At 43.4% G+C, this 20,989-nt stretch overlaps 1 protein-coding gene across 1 annotated transcript in view; it reads right to left on the bottom strand.

Moving 5' to 3' along the window:
- LOC119929740 (5'-nucleotidase domain-containing protein 2-like) overlaps window positions 1-20,527 on the bottom strand; it is a 57,101-nt gene extending 36,574 nt beyond the window's left edge. Inside the window, 2 exon segments of the mRNA XM_038747993.1 lie at window positions 20,214-20,356; window positions 20,358-20,527. Of these exon segments, the coding sequence (XP_038603921.1) occupies window positions 20,214-20,356; window positions 20,358-20,527 (313 nt within the window).
- Between the last annotated feature and the right edge of the window lie 462 nt (window positions 20,528-20,989).

Here is a 20,989-nt window from a genome sequence, read left to right as displayed (position 1 = left end):
TTTTCTGGTGTACTGTCGGACGACTAATAATACGTGAGAAGTGGGTAGAGAGGACTCGGAAAATGGCAATTTCAGGAGAGGCAGAACGGCGAAGCCCACAGATTTTACGTATTTATTTATTTAGGTATTTATTAAATGCTTACTATGTGCCAGGCCCTGTATTATGCATCGGGGGGAGATACAAGCTGATCAGGATGGACACGGTCTATGTCCCGCGTGGGGCTCACAGTAATAATCCCCATTTTACAGATGAGGTAACTGAAGCACAGAGAAGTTAAAACGACTTGTCCATGATCACCCACCCAAGTGGTGGAGTTAAGCGCTTAGTACACTGCTCTGCACATAGTAAGCACTCAATAAATACGATTGATGATGATGATGGAGCAGGGATTAGATACTAGGTCCCTCTGACTCGTGAGTCTGGGCTCTATCTATTAGGCCAGGGAAGCAGCGTGGCTCAGTGGAAAGAGCCCGGGCTTTGGAGTCGGAGGTCATGGGTTCAAATCCCCGCTCCGCCACTTGCCAGCTGTGTGATTTTGGGCAAGTCACTTAACTTCTCTGTGCCTCAGTTCCCTCATCTGTAAAATGGGGGTTGAGACTGTGAGCCCCACGTGGGATAACCTGATGACCTTGTATCTACCTCAGCGCCTAGAACAGTGCTTTGCATATAGTAAGCGCTTAATAAATGCCATTATTATTATTATCATTATTATCTGGTGGTCCTGAGCCTGCAGGCTGCACTGAGCCAGACTAAAACCAAACCTGACCAGGTTTCGGAGGGCTAATACTCTGGCAGTCCTTGAATTGAGAGGTTTTGAGTTTAAGACCAACATTTCTATATTCATCCTTTGTTTCAGCTTTAAAACAGACAGGTTTTGACAATAATAATAATAAAAATGGCATTTATTAAGCACTTACTATGTGCAAAGCACTGTTCTAAGCTCTGGGGAGGTTACAAGGTGATCAGGTTGCCAAACGGGGGGCTCACAGTCTTAATCCCCATTTTACAGATGAGGTAACTGTGGCATGGAGAAGTTAAGTGACTTGCCCCAAGTCGCCCAGCTGACAATTGGCAGAGCTGGGATTTTGTACCCATGACCTCTGACTCCAAAGCCCGGGCTCTTTCCACTGGGCCACGCTGCTTCTACAATGCTAGCCTCCTTTCTGGGGCTCCAAGGAATGTGAGTGGTATTGGGGGAAGGTGGGAGCTGCAGGAAAATGGGAGAACAATTTGAAAAACCGCAATGTGGGGAGGGAGTGGGAGAGGCCTGGGGATCAGCAGGCACATCAATTTCTTTTTCTTACTTTTTTACAGTATTCCTTAAGCGCTTACTACGTGCCAGGCACGTGTGGGGTAGTTACAAGGTAACCAGGTTGGATACAGTCCCTGTACCACATGAGGCTCATAATCTTAAGCTCCATTTTACAGATGAGATAACTGAGGCACAGAGAAGTGACTTGCCCAAGGTCACACATAGCAGACAAATGGTGGAGCTGGGACTAGAACCCAGGTCTTTCTGACTCCCAGCCCGAGCTCTATCCACTAGGCCAAGCTGCTTCTCAGCTTGAAATAAAAGTTGGCTATTGTGGTAATAAAAATCAATCGATCAATGGTATTTATTGAGTGCTTACTGAATACAGAGCACTGGGCAAGTCACTTCTCTGTGCCTCAGTTCCCTCATCTGTAAAATGGGGATTAAGACTGTGAGCCCCACGTGGGACAACCTGATCACCTTGTATCCCCCCAGTGCTTAGAACAGTGCTTTGCACATAGTAAGCGCTTAACAAATACCATCATTATTATTATAATTATCACTAAGCACTTGGGAGAGTACAACAGAGTTGATAGACATGTTCCCTGCTCACAAAGAGCTTAAGGTCTAGAGGGGGAGACAGATAAAGACATAAATACATTCACGTACCGCTGTTGATAAAAATAATAATAATAACGGCATTTATTAAACGCTTACTATGTGCAAAGCACTGTTCTAAGCGCTGGGGAGGTTACAAGGTGATCAGGTTATCCCACGGGGGGCTCACAGTCTTAATCCTCATTTTACAGATGAGGGAACTGAGGCCCAGAGAAGTGAAGTGACTTACCCAAAGCCACACAGCTGACAGTTGGCAGAGCCGGGATTTGAACCCATGACCTCTGACTCCAAAGCCCTTGCTCTTTTCCACTGAGCCACGCTGCTTCTCTAATTCTGCTGCTTCTGTTATTCATCTATAGTTGACGGAATAAACGATCCTGGGTAATTTGGGGGGAAAAATCAGGTACTCAACCTAAGTTCAGGAATCAATCGCCCATGTACGATATTGTTAGACTCTGAGCCCTAGCTGGGCCAGGGACTGTAATAATAATAATAATAATGACATTTATTAAGCGCTTACTATGTGCGAAGCACTGTTCTAAGCGCTGGGGAGGTTACAAGGTGATCAGGTTGTCCCTCATGGGGCTCACAGTCTTAATCCCCAATGAGGGAACTGAGGCCCAGAGAAGTTAAGTGACTTGACCGAAGTCACACAGCTGACAATTGGCAGGGCCGGGATTTGAACCCACGACCTCTGACTCCAAAGTCCGTGCTCTTTCCACTGAGCCATGCTGCTGACTGCCTTGTATCTGCCCCAGCAATCAATGAATCAATCAATTGTATTTATTGAGCGCTTACTGTGTGCAGAGCACTGTACTAAGCGCTTGGGGAGTACAAGTTGCACTCTTTACTGCCCTAGGGCCCACCGAGGCCCCAGAGAATAGCAGCAGGTGAAGCCCCAGAATGGTGGCTGATAAAGCCACGGGGAGGGCTGGTCTGAACCCAGCCGAAGGAGTTCGGCCAAGAACGAGTCGTCCTCCTCAAGAATATGTTGCACCAAACTCACGTCACAAAGTGCACACATCTAGACCATGAGCTCATCTCTAGAATGGAAGCTCGTTGTGGACGGGGAATGTGTTTATTGTTATTTTGTACTCTCCCCAGCGCTTAGTAGACTTTCTAGACTGTGAGCCCGCTGTTGGGTACGGACTGTCTCTATGTGTTGCCGACTTGTACTTCCCAAGCGCTTAGTACAGTGCTCTGCAAACAGTAAGCGCTCAATAAATACGATTGATTGATTGATCAGTACAGTGATATGCACACACTAAGTGCTCAGTAAATACAACTGAACGAATGAATTTTATACAGAAGTAACAAAGTTCTTTCCACCACCTCTAAGGTGTGTGTGTTTTCTAGGAGGAGAGAGACAAATTATGTGCAAACTGCAATTTTAGTTTTCCTACTGTATCTTATACCTCAAGGGCCTCAGAGGACCAGGGTTCTAATCCCAATTTTGCTATTTGTCTGCTGTGTGACCTTGGGCAAGTTACTTTACTTCCTTGTGCCTCAGTTACCTCATCTCTACAATGGGGGTTAAGATGGTGAGCCCCATGTTGGACTGTGTCCAACCCGATTATCTTGTATCTACCCCAGTGCTTAGTACAGTGCCTGGCTCATAGTAAGCGCTTAACACATGAGAAGCAGCGTGGCTCAGTGGAAAGAGCACAGGCTTTGGAGTCAGAGGGCAAGGGTTCGAATCCTGGCTCTGCCACGTCTGCTGTATGACCTTGGGCGAGTCACCTAACTTCTCTGAGCCTCAGTTACCTCATCTGTAAAATGAGGATTAAGACTGTGAGCCCCACATGGGACAACTTGATCCCATTGTATCCCCCAGCGCTTAGAACAGTGCTTTGCACATAGTAAGCGCTTAACAAATGCCATCATTATTATTATTATTAAAAAAACTTAGGAAAGCTATGGAGACAGATGTGCTTCACTTATCCTGCAACAACAAAAACCTGGTAGTTGCCTTATACATTGGTGTGATGCACTGTTCTATTTAATAACTCACTTCTTATCTGCTTTCCGCACGAAATCTGTGTGGCTCAGTGGAAAGAGCACAGGCTTTGGGGTCAGAGGTCATGGGTTCAAATCCCAGCTCCGCCAATTGTCAGCTGTGTGACTTTGGGCAGGTCACTTCACTTCTCTGGGCCTCAGTTCCCTCATCTGTAAAATGGGGATGAAGATGGGGACGTGGGACAACCTGATCACCTTGTATCCCCCCAGAGCTTAGAAAAGTGATTTGCACATAGTAAGCACTTAATAAATACCATCATTATTATTATCATTATTATTATACCCCAGGTTAATACCAACCCCCACTGCGAACAACTCTCCCTTTGCAAGCTTATTACTTCGGAGACTTCCAAAGAAAGTTCAAGATGAGCCTTGCAGCTCTGCACGAATTGAGCCCACTGTTGGGTAGGGACTGTGTCTACATGTTGCTAACTTGTACTTCCCAAGCGCTTAGTACAGTGCTCTGCACACAGTAAGCGCTCAATAAATGCCATCATTATCAATAAATACGACTGATTGATTGATTTATACCAAACCTACCTGCTCTCTTCTTCCACCACACCTCAGCTCTGTCATCCCACTTTCTCCCCCTTTTAGACTGTGAGCCCACTGTTGGGTAGGGACTGTCTCTATATGTTGCCAATTTGTACTTCCCAAGCGCTTAGTACAGTGTTCTGCACACAGTAAGCGCTCAATAAATATGATTGATGATGATAGATCCCGCTCATCTTTCAAAGCTCCATTAAAAACTCACCTCTTACATAAAAGCTTCCCCAAGTGACCTCACCCCCTCTACTGCAGTAATGCCTGCTACCCAACTATCCCCAAACTATTATTTATATATTTCTGTTAATTATACCCTATAGATTCCTCCCCCAAAATCAGGGTGACCTAGTAGAAAGACCACAGGCCTGGGGGTCAGAGGACGTAGATTCTAATCCCAGTTTCACCACCTCCCTAATGAAGTGCCTAATAAACTCCTGAGCAAAGTGAGCCATGTATAGGGAATGTGACAATTTACATTAAACTTTAAAAGAAAGCAAATGTCAGCCCCTTAGAGGCACCAATATATATTTTGCAGAGTAAGGTACCAACACACTGTAACTGCATTCTGGGGAGAGTTACAAAACCAAAAGCAATTAGGTAAGTGGGAGTCGGAGGGCCTGGGTTCTAATCCCAACTCCACCACTTGTCTGCTGTGTGACAAGTCTGCTGGACAAGTTACTTCCCTTCTCTGTGTCTCAGTTACCTCATTTATAATAATAATGATAATAATGATAGCATTTGTTATGCGCTTACTATATGCAAAGCACTGTTCTAAGCGCTGGAAAGGTTACAAGGTGATGAGGTTGTCCCACGGGGGGCTCAGTCTTCATCCCCATTTTACAGATGAGGGAACTGAGGCGCAGAGAAGTTAAGTGACTTGCCCAAAGTCACACAGCTGACAAGTGGCAGAGCTGGGATTTGAACCCATGACCTCTGACTCCAAAGCCCAGGCTCTTTCCACTGGGCTATGCTGCTTCTGCAGCAGGGATTAACACTGTGAGCCTCACGTGGGCCATGGACTGTATCCAATCTGATTAGCTCATACCTACCCCAGCGCTTAGTACAGTGCCTGGCACATAGTAGTAAGCCCTTAACAAATACCATAAAAGAACCCGGTTGTAACACACCACCAGTAGTTTCTTAGCCCAAACTCCCATAATGAAACACCCTTCCCAAGGCAACCAATCATCAAATAATCAATCAAGCAATGGTATTTGAGCCCCTGCTGTGTGCAGAGCACTGTACTAAGCCCTCAAGAGAATTCACTACAACAGAGTTGATAGACACATTCCCTGCGCACAACAAGCTTAGAGTCTAGAGATCGTAAGTTATGGTTGTATTGTACTCTCCCGAGCACTTAGTACAGTGCTCTGCACACAGTAAGCGCTCAATAAATACGACAATGAATGAATAGAGGGATGCGGGTGGGAGGCGGGAGGGGGCACAGGGCAGAAATCAGAACTCTAGGCTGAGGATCAGGAGAATGTTGTTACATTCTCAGCTCCACCAGTGAACTGCTGAATGACAAAAATTATTGTGCCTCAGCTTGCCTTCCAATCAATCAATCAATCAATCATATTTATTGAGCGCTTACTGTGACAGAGCAAGGGCACGATTACAGTGGCTGAAACTGCTTCACTTCTAGGACTTTAATTCATTCATTCAATCGTATTTATTGAGTGCTTACTATGTGCAGAGCACTGTACCAAGCGCTTGGGAAGTACAAGTTGGCAACCTATAGGGACGGTCCCTACCCAGCAGCGGGCTTTAACTTAAAAGTAAATGGGAAGCAGCTCTCCTTTCTCACCACGGTACATTTCCAGAACTGTACCTTCGTTCCAAATGAACAAAGAAAGATAATCAATTGAAAACAAGTACTAGATCCTGTGATAACCTAACTGATTTCAGTTCTGCCAACCCATGGGGGCACTGTGAAGTCAAACTAGAGAATCTCTTCAGAGGGCTAAGAGCAATTTATACAAGAAAATGAGGGCTTACAATCAGGCAGGAACATGTTAGAATCTACTTAATAAAACCAGTTGATCCCTCCTACCTCACCTCCCTTCTCTCCTTCTACAGCCCAGTCCGCACCCTCCGCTCCTCCACCGCTGATCTCCTCCCCGTACCTCACTCTCGCCTGTCCCGCCATCGACCCCCGGCCCACGTCATCCCCCGGGCCTGGAATACCCTCCCTCTGCCCATCCGCCAAGCTGGCTCTCTTCCTCCCTTCAAGGCCCTGCTGAGAGCTCACCTCCTCCAGGAGGCCTTCCCAGACTGAGCCCCTTCCTTCCTCTCCCCCTCATCCCCCTCTCCATCCCCCCATCTTACCTCCTTCCCTTCCCCACAGCACCTGTATATATGTATATATGTTTGTACATATTTATTACTCTATTTTACTTGTACATATCTATTCTATTTATTTTATTTTGTTAGTATGTTTGGTTTTGTTCTCTGTCTCCCCCTTTTAGACTGTGAGCCCACTGTTGGGTAGGGACTGTCTCTATATGTTGCCAATTTGTACTTCCCAAGCGCTTAGTACAGTGCTCTGCACATAGTAAGCGCTCAATAAATACTATTGATGATGATGATGATGATCATCTGCTCTTTAGCTGATTAAGCTGCTCTTCTGAACAAAGTCGCCACGTCTTTTTCTGAACCGTCTCAGCAGATGGCTACCAACTTGAGGCAGGGAACTCAATCAATGAATCATACTTTCATCGAGTGCTTACTGTGCGCACAGCAGTGTGCTACGCACTTGGCAGAGTCATTCATTCATTCAATCGTATTTATTGAGCGCTTACTGTGTGCAGGGCACTGTACTAAGCGCTTGGGAAGTACAAGTTGGCAACATATAGAGACGGTCCCTACCCAACAGCAGGCTCACAGTCTAGAAGGGGGAGCATCCCTTGATGCTCACTGGTCATTGAGCATCCACAAGTTTTAGACAGCATGGAAATGCTTCATGTCACAATAACACCCAGCTAGAGAACAAAGGTTAGAAGCGAAGAAGGAAAGGAAGGTGGAAGAAAGGTCGGGACAGGAGGAAGAAAGCAGCTCTTTGGCAGGACACCTCTCCAGTCTTCTTCTCCTGAGCTCAGAACACCCCTGAGTTCGAAGGCTGCTTGAATAAGCCGAGGCGTCGGAAAAAACTGCCCGTGCTCAGGCACACAGCATCAGAGTGCGTAAATACTGCAGTGCAAATTTTCCAAGAATGCAACCCGAGTTATAGGAGAACTGGGTTTAAAGAGTCCAATTTAACAGAGTAGGTGGACGTGTTCCCTGCCCACAATTAGCTTACAGTCTGAGGGAGGAGACATTAATAAACTAAGAATACATACGTAGTTATATAGGGGCTGAAGGGTGAATAAAGGGTGCAAATCCAAAAGCAAATTCGACCGCTAAATGTTTGGAGACATGAATCAGGAATGAGTCTGTTTGGGATGAGATCAGTTTTCACAAGGACAGATTTTCCAGTCGAAAAAGCTGCCCGCCTCTCTGACTTGACTAGAAAATGGTAGCTAAGGCTAGTAACTAATGCTGCCTCAGCATGCCTCTGGCTCCCACCCAACTTCACAACCCAGCAAATCACTCCGTTTTTATTTAGACAGAACTAAAAGAAAAAATTAAAAAAAAAACCAAAAACGGAGGAACGTGTCCGTGAGCACCAGGTTGGGGATAAGAAAACAGAGTTTGGGGATTCTGAGTGAACCCTTTTGTGCAGAAAGTCTGGCAGGAGGAACTCCACGTCAGCTCTCAGGAAAATTAAACAGCCCAGAAAAAAGACAGGCCAATCTGGGCTTTGCGGTGAGGAGGACGCTGCACCCAGATGTCTCTCTGCATGCTCAAGTCACATCATCATCATCAATCGTATTTATTGAGCGCTTACTATGTGCAGAGCACTGTACTAAGCGCTTGGGAAGTACAAATTGGCAACATATAGAGACAGTCCCTACCCAACAGTGGGCTCACAGTCTAAAAGGGGGAGACAGAAAACAAAACCAAACATACTAACAAAATAAAATAAATAGTATAGAGGCAGGGCCAGGGACAGGCGGTGGCTCGCCTTGCGGCGGACCGCCATAAACACTCTCTCACCCTTCTCAGGGCTCTGGGGTTGCGGGGGGGTCTTTGCTTTCTGGGGTCCGGCACCTTGTTTTCCCTTAGCAGTTTCACACTTTCCCTTCCCTTCCCTCCCTTCTACAAACTTATTCCCTTCCGCTCCCACAACCCAGCTTTTTATTTCCAGACCTCATCTGCCCACGACGGAATGCGGCACGCTGGGAACCTTGGGTTTGTCTATCAATTAAATAAACAAGAGAGGAAATAAAAACAAGCAATTTCCTCATTTGATTGAAGAGGGGAATACACTGGACAAGCCAACAGACTGGGAAAAAAATAACACTGCCGGGACACTGTCGATTCTCTAGGGACCATCCCTCACCCTCGCCCTGCAAAGATCCTAAAGGACAATTTCAGCATTAAAGCCCACAAATGTTTTACATATGAGGAAAGCAGACTCAGAAAGGCTTGAGAAGCAAACCGCTTGCTTCCTTCACCCCTCAATTTCCAACAAGACTATGGGGGGCAGGGACAGAAAATGAAATGTCACCAAGAAACGTCACCTGTTGACCCTAACTTCAAAAACAAGTGGAAGAGTTCATCATCATCATCATCATCAATCGTATTTATTGAGCGCTTACTATGTGCAGAGCACTGTACTAAGCGCTTGGGAAGTACAAATTGGCAACATATAGAGACAGTCCCTACTCAACAGTGGGCTCACAGTCTAAAAGGGGAAGACAGAGAACAAAACCAAACATACTAACAAAATAAAATAGAATAGATATGTACAAGTAAAATAAATAAATAAATAAAGAGTTGCTTAAAGACCATACAATGTGAGGATTCCCCCTGAAGGAAGACCACTGTAAGTGGGCTACTGGCATTGGAGTGTGGTTTAGTGGAAAGAGCACGGGCTTGGAAGTCAGAGGCTGTGTGTTCGAATCCTGCTCTGCCACTTGTCAGCTGTGTGACTTTGAGCAAGTCACTTAACTTCTCTGTGCCTCAGTTACCTTATCTGTAAAATGGGGATTAAGACTGTGAGCCCCATGTGGGACAACCTGATAACCTTGTATCTACCCCAGCTCTTAGAACAGTGCTTGGTAATCAATCACTCAATCAATCGTATTTATTGAGCGCTTACTGTGTGCAGAGCACTGTACTAAGCGCTTGGGAAGTACAAGTTGGCAACATATAGAGACAGTCCCTACCCAACAGTGGGCTCACAGTCTAAAGCACATAGTAAGTGCTTAACAAATACTATTATTATTATTATGTAAACAGCCCAAACACGATTTTTTCCTCAGCAGAACAGGTAAATTTAGCAGGAGGGCTCCAGCCCACAGGATAAAATTACACTTGGAGAAGGGCTTTATTTCCTTCCTAACCCCCATCAATTTGAGGATTATGCTTTTCTTTCCCACCCCTGATTCAATAGGAAGAGGCAATCGAGTTGATTGTAAAAGTGGGGGGCCACCTCGGTACGGCTGAACCTAACCTCTACCACCTAAAAAACGCTTAGGGAAACGTGGGGCAGGGTTGCAAGCTCTGGAGGAAGGAAGGTGATGTCTTGTGTCAGAAGAGGTGTAATTTGAAGGAAGCCTTATCAGATTTCAAGGAGAAAAGACTTGGGGATTGGGCTGAAATACGCATTATTAGACAGACCCCTTTCAGCTTCCCATCCCACCACAGACCCAATCCAATTTTTTTTTCCCCAGAAGGGATGTCAGTGGTGATTTGGATGTAGTCTCGCTTGGTGGTTGGGGAAGACCTCTCTGAGTTCTCTTCAACGCCGAAATCCTAAAATGGGGGGGGGGGGGGGGGCGGGGGCACCTCCTTAAATACACCAATTACACTTCCCCCCTCCAAGCCCTACTGAAGGCTCACTTCCTCCAGGAAGCCTTCCCAGATTAAACCCCACTTTTCATCAGCTCTCCCTCCCCCACAACATCTCCCCAACTCGCTCCCTTTCCTTTACTCCCTCTCCACCCCACAGTACTTGTGTATATATATGTACATATCTATAATTCTATTTATTTATATTAATGCCTGGTTTACTTGTTCTGATGTGTATATATACATGTATGGGAAGTACAAGTTGGCAACATATAGAGACAGTCCCTACCCAACAGTGGGCTCACAGTCTAAAAGGGGGAGACAGAGAACAAAACCAAACATACTAACAAAATAAAATAAATAGAATAGGTATTCTTCCCATATATATATATATACATATATATATACACGAGAAGCAGCGTGGCTCAGTGAAAAGAGCACGGGCTTTGGAGTCAGAGGTCATGAGTTCAAATCCCTGCTCCACCAGTTGTCAGCTGTGTGACTTTGGGCAAGTCACTTAACTTCTCTGGGCCTCAGTTCCCTCATCTGGAAAATGGGGATGAAGACTGTGAGCCCCCCGTGGGACAACCTGATCACCTTGTAACCTCCCCAGCGCTTAGAACAGTGCTTTGCACATAGTAAGCGCTTAAGAGATGCCATTATTATTATTATATATCGCTAATTCTATTTATATTGATACTATTGATGCCTGTTTACTTGTTGTTGATGTCCGTCTCCCCCTCCTAGACTGTGAGCCCGTTACGGGCAGGGACTGTCTCTCTTTGTTGCTGAATTGTACTTTCCAAGTGCTTAGTACAGTGCTCTTCACACATTAAGCGCTCCCCTTCCTTCCTCTCCCCCTCGCCCTCCTCTCCATCCCCCCATCTTACCTCCTTCCCTTCCCCACAGCACCTGTATATATGTACATATGTTTGTACATATTTATTACTCTATTTATTTATTTTACTTGTACATATCTATTCTATTTATTTTATTTTGTTAGTATGTTTGGTTTTGTTCTCTGTCTCCCCCTTTTAGACCGTGAGCCCGCTGTTGGGTAGGGACTGTCTCTATATGTTGCCAACTTGGACTTCCCAAGCGCTTAGCACAGTGCTCTGTACACAGTAAGCGCTCAATAAATACGATTGATGATGACGATTGATGACATACTATTGATGCCTGTTTACTTGTTGTTGATGTCTGTCTCCCCCCTTCTAGACTGTGAGCCCATTACGGGCAGGGACTGTCTCTCTTTGTTGCTGAATTGTACTTTCCAAGTGCTTAGTACAGTGCTCTTCACACATTAGGCGCTCAATAAAGACAACTGAATGAATCTCTCCCTCTTCATCACATCAACAGGATTCACTGAGGGCCTACTGGGCGCTCTTGGGAACACAGAGCAGAAATAAAAGACATGATCCCTGCCCTCCAGAGAAGAGAGATCCTCTTGCGTCCAGCCTACCCAACCTCCCAAACCAATTCCCAAGGAAGGGCCTAGCAGAGGGGAGAGGCCTTGCTAGTAGGAGAAGCAGCGTGGCTCAGTGGAAAGAGCCCGGGCTTCGGAGTCAGAGGTCATGGGTTCAAATCCCGGCTTCGCCACTTATCACTTATCAGCTGTGTGACTTTGGGCAAGTCACTCAACTTCTCTGTGCCTCAGTTACCTCATCTGTAAAATGGGGATTCATCATCATCATCATCAATCGTATTTATTTAGCGCTTACTATGTGCAGAGCACTGTACTAAGCGCTTGGGAAGTACAAATTGCCAACATATAGAGACAGTCCCTACCCAACAGTGGGCTCACAGTCTAAAAGGGGGAGACAGAGAACAAAACCAAACATACTAACAAAATAAAATAGAATAGATATGTAGAAATAAATTAAATAAATAAATAAATAGAGTAAAAAAATATGTACAAACATATATACATATATAAGGTGCTGTGGGGAAGGGAGGGAGGTAAGATGGGGGGATGGAGAGGGGGACGAGGGGGAGAGGAAGGAAGGGGCTCAGTCTGGGAAGGCCTCCTGGAGGAGGTGAGCTCTCAACGCCGAAATCCTAAAAGGGGGGGGGGGGGGGGCGGCTCCTTAAATACACCACCAAAGGAGGTGAGGGATTAAGACTGTGAGCCCCACGTTGGACAACCTAATCACCTTGTAACCTCCCCAGCGCTTATAACAGTGCATTGCACATAGTAAGCGCTTAATAAATGCCATCATTATTATTATTAGTATTAGTAGACTGTGAGCCCCACACAGGACAGGAACCGAGTCCAACCCGATTTGCTTGCATCCACCCCAGCGCTTAGTACAGTGTGGCTTAGAGAAGCAGCGTGGCTCAGTGGAAAGAGCCCGGGCTTGGGAGTCAGAGGTCGTGGGTTCTAATCCCGGATCCGTCACTTGTCAGCCGTGTGACTTTGGACAAGTCACTTCACTTCTCTGGGCCTCGGTTCCCTCATCTGTAAAATGGGGATGAAGACTGTGAGCCCCACATGGGACAACTTGATTACCTTGTATCTACTTCAGCGCTTAGAACAGTGCTTGGCACATAGTAAGCACTTAGCAAATACCATCATTACTGCTACAGTGCCCGGCACGTAGTAAGCGCTTAACAAATACCATCATTAGTATTATTAGGGTGGGGAGGGTGAGCCCGTTGTGGGCAGGGTTGTTTCTGTTGCTAAATTGTACTTTCCAAGCGCTTAATACATACCATCATTAGTATTAGGGTGGGGAGGGTGAGCCCGTTGTGGGCAGGGATTATCTCTCTTTGCTGCTGAACTGTACTTTCCAAGCACTTAGTACAGTGCTCTGCACACATTAAGTGCTCAATAAATAGGGCCGAATGAATGAGTGAAGCATGAATAGAGAAGCAGTGTGGCTCAGTGGAAAGAGCCCGGGCTTGGGAGTCAGAGGTCGTGGGTTCTCATCCCGACCCCGGCTGTGTGACCTTGGGCAAGTCACTTCACTTCTCTGAGCCTCAGTTCCCTCCTCTGTAAAATGGGGATTAGGACTGTGAGCCCCCCGTGGGGCAACCTGATTACCTTGCAACCTCCCCAGTGCTTAGAACAGTGCTTTGCACATAGTAAGCGCTTAACAAATACCATCATTATGAAATACGATTGTGGGCAGACAATGTATCTATTGGTATATTGTACTCTCCCAAGCGCTTAGTACCGTGCTCTGCACACACAGTAAGTTTTGTTTTGTTGTCTGTGTTCCCCTTCTAGACTGTGAGCCCGCTGTTGGGTAGGGACCGTCTCTATATGCTGCCGATTTGTACTTCCCAAGCGCTTAGTACAGTGCTCTGCACGCAGTAAGCGCTCAGAGAAGCAGCGTGGCTCAGTGGAAAGAGCATGTGCTTTGGAGCCAGAGGTCATGGGTTCGAATCCCAGCTCCACCACATGTCTGCTGTGTCTCCCCCTTTTAGACTGTGAGCCCACTGTTGGGTAGGGACTGTCTCTATATGTTGCCAATTTGTGCTTCCCAAGCGCTTAGTACAGTGCTCTGCACATAGTAAGCGCTCAATAAATACGATTGATTGACTGACCTTGGAAAAGTCATTTAACTTCTCGGAGCCTCAGTTCCCTCATCTGTAAAATGGGGATTAGGACTGTGAGCCCCACGTGGGACAACCCGATCACCTTGTATGTCCCCCAGTGCTTAGAACAGTGCTTTGCACATAGTAAGCACTTAACAAATGCATATATGTTTGTACATATTTATTACTCTATTTGTACATATTTATTCTGTTTATTTTATTTTGTTAATATGTTTTGTTTTGTTGTCTGTCTCCTCCTAGACTGTGAGCCCGCTGTTGGGTAGGGACTGTCTCTATATGTTGCCAACTGGTACTTCCCAAGTGCTTAGTACAGTGCTCTGCACACAGTAAGCGCTCAATAAATACGAATGAATGAATGCCATTATTATTATTATTAATAAATATGATTGAATGAATGAATGCAATAAATACGATTGAATGAGTGAATGAACAAATGCCATTATTATTATTATTATTAATAAATACGATTGAATGAATGAATGCAATAAATACGATTGAATGAATGAACACAGTAAATACGATTGAATGAATGAATAAACAGATGCCATCATCATTATGATGATGATGAATAGTAAATACGATTGAATGAACGAATGCAATAAATACGATTGAACGAATGAATGCAATAAATACGACTGAATGAATGAATGAACAAATGCCATCATCATTATTATGATGATGAATAAATACGATTGAATGAATGAATGAATGAATGCAATAAATACGACTGAATGAACAAATGCCATCATTATTATTAATAATTTTAATAATTATTATTAATTAATAATTAATAATTATTATTATTAATAATAATAATAAATGCGATTGAATGAATGAATGAACAAATGCCATCATCATTATTAGGATGATGAATAATAAATACGATTGAACGAATGAATGCAATAAATACGATTGAACGAATGAATGCAATAACTACGATTGAATGAATGAATGAACAAATCCCATCTTTATTATGATGATGAATAAATACGATTGAATGAATGAATGCAATAAATACGACTGAACGAATGAATGCAATACGATTGAATGAATGAATGAATGCACAAATGCCATCACCATTATTATGATGATGAATAATAAATACGATTGAACGACTGAATGCAATAAATACGATTGAACGAATGAATGCAATACATACGACTGAATCAATGAACGAACAAATGCCATCATCATTATGATGACGATGAATAAATACGATTGAATGAATGAATGCAATAAATACGATTGAACGAATGAATGCAATAAATGCGATTGAACGAATGAACAAATGCCATCATTATTATGATGATGAATACGACTGAATGAATGAATGCAATAAATATGATTGAACGAGTGAATACGATTGAATGAATGAATGAACAAATGCCATCATCATTATTATGATGATGAATAAATAAGATTGAATGAATGAATGCAATAAATACGACTGAACGAGTGAATGAAATAAATACGATTGAATGGATAAACAAATGCCATCATTATTATGATGATGAATACGATTGAATGAATGAATGCAATAAATACGACTGAACGAATGAATGCAACAAATACGACTGAATGAATGAATGAACAAATCCCATCATCACGATGAATAAATACGATTGAATTAATGAATGAACAAATGCCATCATTATTCTGATGATGAATAAATACGATTGAACGAATGGATTTATTACTCTATCTATTTATTTTGTACATATTTATTCTATTTATTTTATTTGGTTAATATGTTTTGTTTTGTTCTCTGTCTCCCCCTTCTAGACTGTGAGCCCACTGTTGGGTAGGGACCGTCTCTATGTGTTGCCAACTTGTACTTCCCAAGCGCTTAGTACAGTGCTCTGCACACAGTAAGCGCTCAATAAATACGATTAAATGAAATGAAATGAATGAATGCAATAAATACGACTGAACGAATGAATGCAATAAATACGACTGAATGAATGAACAAATCCCATCATTATTATGATGATGAATAAATACGATTGAATGAATGAATGCAATACGACTGAATGAATGAATGAACAAATGCCATCATCATGATGATGATGATGATGAATAAATATGATTGAATGAATGAATGCAATGAATACGATTGAACGAATGAATGCAATACAACTGAATGAATGAATGCAATACGATTGAATGAATGAATGCGCAAATAATAATAATAACGATGGCATTTGTTAAGCGCTCACTACGTGCAGAACAGCGTTCTAAGCGCTGATGCCATCATCATTATGATGATGATGATGAATACATACGATTGAATGAATGAATGAACAAATGCCATCATTATTCTGATGATGAATAAATACGATTGAACGAATGATTGCAATAAATACGATTGAATGAATGAACAAATCCCATCATTATTATGATGATGAATAAATACGATTGAATGAATGAATGCAATACGATTGAATGAATGAATGAACAAACGCCATCATCATTATGATGATGATGATGAATACGATTGAATGAATGAATGCAATGAATACGATTGAACGAATGAATGCAATACGACTGACTGAATGAATGCAATACGATTGAATGAATGAATGCGCAAATAATAATAATAACGATGGCATTTGTTAAGCGCTCACTACGTGCAGAACAGCATTCTAAGCGCTGATGCCATCATCATGATGATGATGATGATGATGAATACATACGATTGAATGAATGAATGAATGAACAAATGCCATCATTATTCTGATGATGAATAAATACGATTGAACGAATGAATGCAATAAATACGATTGAATGAATGAACAAATCCCATCATTATTATGATGATGAATAAATACGATTGAATGAATGAATGCAATACGATTGAATGAATGAATGAACAAACGCCATCATCATTATGATGATGATGATGAATAAATACAATTGAATGAATGAATGCAATGAATACGATTGAACGAATGAATGCAATACGATTGATTGAATGAATGCACAAATAATAATAACGATGGCATTTGTTAAGCGCTCACTACGTGCAGAACAGCGTTCTAAGTGCTGATCATCATCATCAGTCGTATTTATTGAGCGCTTACTACGTGCAGAGCACTGTACTAAGCGCTTGGGAAGTACAAATTGGCAACACATAGCGACGGTCCCTACCCAACAGTGGTCTCACAGTCTAAAAGCTGCCAATGATGATGAATAAATACGATTGAATGAATGGGCCCCTTCTTTCCTCTCCCCCTCGTCCCCCTCTCCATCCCCCCGTCTTACCTCCTTCCCTTCCCCACAGCACCTGTATATATGTATATATGGTTGTACATATTTATTACTCTATTTATTTATTTATTTATTTATTTATTTTACTTGTACATTTCTATCCTACTTACTTTATTTTGTTGGTATGTTTGGTTCTGTTCTCTGTCTCCCCCTTTTAGACTGTGAGCCCACTGTTGGGTAGGGACTGTCTCTATGTGATGCCAATTTGTACTTCCCAAGCGCTTAGTACAGTGCTCTGCACATAGTAAGCGCTCAATAAATACGATTGATTGATTGATTGATTGAATGCACTTAATACGCTTGAACGAATGAGCGGATGCCATCATCGTTATTGTTAAGCGCTGATGCCATCATCATTATGATAAATACGATTGAATGAATGAATGCAATAAATACGATTGAACGAATGAATGCAATACATACGATTGAACGAATGAACAAATGCCATCATCATTATGATGATGAATACGATTGAATGAATGAATGCACTAAATGCGCTTGAACGAATGAGTGGATGCCATCATCGTTATTGTTAAGCGCTGATGCCATCATCATTATGATAAATACGAATGAATGAATGCAATAAATACGATTGAACGAATGAATGCAATACATACGATTGAACGAATGAACAAGTGCCATCATCATTATGATGATGAATACGATTGAATGAATGAATGCACTAAATGCGCTTGAACGAATGAGCGGATGCCATCATCGTTATTGTTAAGCGCTGCTGCCATCATCATTATGATAAATACGAATGAATGAATGAATGCAATAAATACGATTGAACGAATGAATGCAATACATACGATTGAACGAATGAACAAATGCCATCATCATTATGATGATGAATACGATTGAATGAATGAATGCACTAAATGCGCTTGAACGAATGAGCGGATGCCATCATCGTTATTGTTAAGCGCTGATGCCATCATCATTATGATAAATACGAATGAATGAATGCAATAAATATGATTGAACGAATGAACAAATGCCATCATCATTATGATGATGAATACGATTGAATGAATGAATGCACTAAATGCGCTTGAACGAATGAGCGGATGCCATCATCGTTATTGTTAAGCGCTGCTGCCATTATCATTATGATAAATACGAATGAATGAATGCAATAAATACGATTGAACGAATGAATGCAATACATACGATTGAACGAATGAACAAATGCCATCATCATTATGATGATGAATACGATTGAATGAATGAATGCACTAAACGCGCTTGAACGAATGAGTGGATGCCATCATCGTTATTGTTAAGCGCTGCTGCCATCATCATTATGATAAATACGAATGAATGAATGCAATAAATACGATTGAACGAATGAATGCAATACATACGATTGAACGAATGAACAAATGCCATCATCATTATGATGATGAATACGATTGAATGAATGAATGCACTAAATGCGCTTGAACGAATGAGCGGATGCCATCATCGTTATTGTTAAGCCCTGCTGCCATCATCATTATGATAAATACGAATGAATGAATGCAATAAATACGACTGAACGAATGAATGCAATACATACGATTGAACGAATGAACAAATGCCATCATCATTATGATGATGAATACGATTGAATGAATGAATGCACTAAATGCGCTTGAACGAATGAGCGGATGCCATCATCGTTATTGTTAAGCGCTGATGCCATCATCATTATGATAAATACGAATGAATGAATGCAATAAATACGATTGAACGAATGAATGCAATACATACGATTGAACGAATGAACAAATGCCATCATTCATTATGATGATGAATACGATTGAATGAATGAATGCACTAAATGCGCTTGAACGAATGAGCGGATGCCATCATCGTTATTGTTAAGCGCTGATGCCATCATCATTATGATAAATACGATTGAATGAATGCAATAAATACGATTGAACGAATGAATGCAATACATACGATTGAACGAATGAACAAATGCCATCATCATTATGATGATGAATACGATTGAATGCATGAATGCACTAAATGCGCTTGAACGAATGAGCGGATGCCATCATCGTTATTGTTAAGCGCTGCTGCCATCATCATTATGATAAATACGAATGAATGAATGCAATAAATACGACTGAACGAATGAATGCAATACATACGATTGAACGAATGAACAAATGCCATCATCATTATGATGATGAATACGATTGAATGAATGAATGCACTAAATGCGCTTGAACGAATGAGCGGATGCCATCATCGTTATTGTTAAGCGCTGCTGCCATCATCATTATGATAAATACGAATGAATGAATGCAATAAATACGATTGAACGAATGAATGCAATACATACGATTGAACGAATGAACAAATGCCATCATCATTATGATGATGAATACGATTGAATGCATGAATGCACTAAATGCGCTTGAACGAATGAGCGGATGCCATCATCGTTATTGTTCAGCGCTGATGCCATCATCATTATGATAAATACGAATGAATGAATGCAATAAATACGACTGAACGAATGAATGCAATACATACGATTGAACGAATGAACAAATGCCATCATCATTATGATGATGAATACGACTGAATGAATGAATGCACTAAATGCGCTTGAACGAATGAGCGGATGCCATCATCGTTATTGTTAAGCGCTGATGCCATCATCATTATGATAAATACGAATGAATGAATGCAATAAATACGATTGAACGAATGAATGCAATACATACGATTGAACGAATGAACAAATGCCATCATCATTATGATGATGAATACGACTGAATGAATGAATGCACTAAATGCGCTTGAACGAATGAGCGGATGCCATCATCGTTATTGTTAAGCGCTGCTGCCATCATCATTATGATAAATACGAATGAATGAATGCAATAAATACGATTGAACGAATGAACAAACGCCATCATCATTATGATGATGAATACGATTGAATGAATGAATGCACTAAATGCGCTTGAACGAATGAGCGGATGCCATCATCGTTATTGTTAATAAATAGGCCTGGATGAGGAGGGTGTAACGAAGGAGCGGGGGGCTCACCCTGCACCAGGCGCTTCATCTCGTTGTAGCGCGCCCACAGGAAGCTCTTGTTGTCCAGCTTGGAGGAGGGGGGGGCGGCGGCGGCGCTGGAGCTGGCGAAGCGTCGGGCGGCGGCGGGGGGGGGTCCGGGCGTCCTCTCCCTGCGGAGGCCGGGGCTGCGCCGGCGGGGGAGCCGCCTGGCGGCCGGGGCTGCGGGGCCCGGGGCCCGGGGGGCCTCCGGAGCCGGTGCCGGAGCCGTCCCCGGTGCAGTAGGAGGCGGTGAGCGCCACGCGGGCCCCCAGCCCCAGCCCCAACCGCCCGCACCCGCTCGCCATGGCCACCGCGGGCACACTGACCACCAGCCTGCAACTCGCCCCGACTGCGCGGCCCGCTCGCGGGGAAGCCACGCCCCCTCCCCGCCCCCCGACCAATCGGCGTCGCCCCCTCCCCGCCCCCCGACCAATCGGCGGCGCCTCCCCCTCCCCGTCCCCGCCTCCGCCCCGCGTGTTGCCCCCGCCAATAGGCGCGCAGGCGCCGCGCGAGATTGACAGGAGCGGCTGCCAATCCCCGCCCGGGCCTCCAGCCCCGCGGCGGGGGCGGGCTCTCTTTGTGGCTTAGTACAGCGCCTGGCGTGCGGTAATAGTCTAATCGTCATCATCAATTGTATTTATTGAGCGCTTACTATGTGCAGAGCACTCTACTAAGCGCTTGGGAAGTCCAAGTTGGCAACATATAGAGACGGTCCCTACCCAATCAATCAATCATATTTATTGAGCGCTTACTATGTGCCCAATCAA

This window comes from Tachyglossus aculeatus, chromosome 6, assembly GCF_015852505.1.
Source record: "Tachyglossus aculeatus isolate mTacAcu1 chromosome 6, mTacAcu1.pri, whole genome shotgun sequence".
NCBI lineage: Eukaryota > Metazoa > Chordata > Mammalia > Monotremata > Tachyglossidae > Tachyglossus > Tachyglossus aculeatus.
This window is presented reverse-complemented; position numbering and strand designations above follow the sequence as displayed.